The sequence below is a fragment of the Merops nubicus genome, unplaced genomic scaffold (assembly GCF_000691845.1).
Source record: "Merops nubicus isolate BGI_N331 unplaced genomic scaffold, ASM69184v1 scaffold51148, whole genome shotgun sequence".
NCBI lineage: Eukaryota > Metazoa > Chordata > Aves > Coraciiformes > Meropidae > Merops > Merops nubicus.
In genome coordinates, this window is record NW_008624787.1 from 1 (window position 1) to 1,550 (window position 1,550).

General features: G+C 37.9%; 1 protein-coding gene across 1 annotated transcript; it reads left to right on the plus strand.

Moving 5' to 3' along the window:
• Nucleotides 1–5: 5 nt before the first annotated feature.
• Nucleotides 6–200, plus strand: LOC103777885 (protein C19orf12-like; the record flags this gene model as incomplete). The annotated part of the gene is made up of 1 exon (XM_008945448.1): nt 6–200. A coding segment is annotated over one exon (195 nt), but the record flags the coding sequence as incomplete, so codon positions are not given.
• Nucleotides 201–1,550: the final 1,350 nt, after the last annotated feature.

Below are 1,550 nucleotides of genomic sequence, written 5' to 3' on the forward strand. Positions count from 1 at the left end.
TTCTAATGGAATTGCCTCCTGCTGAGCAGCAGAAGCTCTACGATGAAGCCAGTGCTATTCTCAGGCACTTAGACTGGACTGATGTTGCTCAGCTGACTGCTCTGGTGATGGGGAATGCTGGTCTCCAGCAGAAGTTGACAGCAGTGCTAATAAATTACTTCTCCAAAGAGCTAAGAGCAGAAATACAATACGGAGAATAAACCTTTCCAGAGCTGGCTTTTTACAATATAATGAATTTTAGTCTGACAATTTTGATTGTTCAACACATAGCAATTAGTAGTTATCAATACTAATTATTAATATAGGAAAATATCAGTATTATTTTGGAGTTGGGGGCTGGGGTTTTGTGTTGGATTTTTTTGGTTTTGTTTTTGTTTTTGTTTTTTTTTCTAAGGATAGTATTAAATTTCTGCATCATCCTGACACTGACTGACTTGCTGTATAATTTGGAATGCATAGCAAGTCTGCACTAGTACTGAATTCAAAGCCAGTGAAGGGAGTTATGCTTCTCTTTCTCTAACGTATCACTGGTTAAAATTTTCAAGGTCAATGTGTTTTATGTAGGAGATTTAATCCTGTTTGTGTAAGTGCTTTAAATTTTGTCTGTGAAGGACAAATAGGTGCCAAAGGAGCTAGGGCACTTAGAAGAATTTTACTCACTGTCCATTTCAGTCCTGCAAAGGAAAGTTATAAGAAAGCACATTATTTTACTGTGAACTTAAAGATCTCAATCCTGTCTTTATTTTTTTGTTGTTTTCCTTGTAATTATTGACTTATTTATTCCTTTCTGTAAGAAGTGAAGCCAATGCCTAAGCAAGATTTAAAGCAACAGATAAACAAACTGTGCACAATGGGGAAGCATGGCAAGAGTACTGTATTACATTTTTTTTTTAAAGGGAGCTGAATCTTCTACAATCCCCAGGATTAGGTTTGTCATTTCAGCATTGGTTTGTTGACTGAATCTGAACAGCTGGTCCTCTGTTTTCATTAAAATATTTATAAGAAGCATCCTGTTGGCCTGTGTTTTGCTTTAAGGTAAATGAACTCTTAAGAAGGGGGTACTGAAATCTGAGATAGAAGCCAACCTCTTCCTGCAGGGCCAGGCCAGCAGCTGGCAGTGGTGCTGTGGGGTGATATGTCAGCTGCACTTCACATTGTCAGATCCAAGTGCAGTGTTGCTCAATGTCCTGGCCAGTTGTTCATGACTTGTTTCAAGGCACTTGTAAGACAGGATCATAAGCAGAAAAATGTGCAGGTATGCCTTCTTTTATGTGTAAAAACAGGTGAAACTGATTGCCTGATTTCATTTTTCCCTTGAAGTAAATACATATCTCTCTGTGTGTGATGTGAATTTTATATGATGAAGCTTGAAACTCAGAAGCTGCTGTTGTATACATTTGATTAATTTACTTCTGCAGGTGCCATTAGCCATTTATAAATTCATTGTACTTTCCTGCCTGGAGTGCAAGGCAGTGATTGTTCTTTTCATCCTCTTAAAACACTTTTTCAGTGACTTGAAAGACAGACAGAAGTGAATGGTAAGTGGGAGC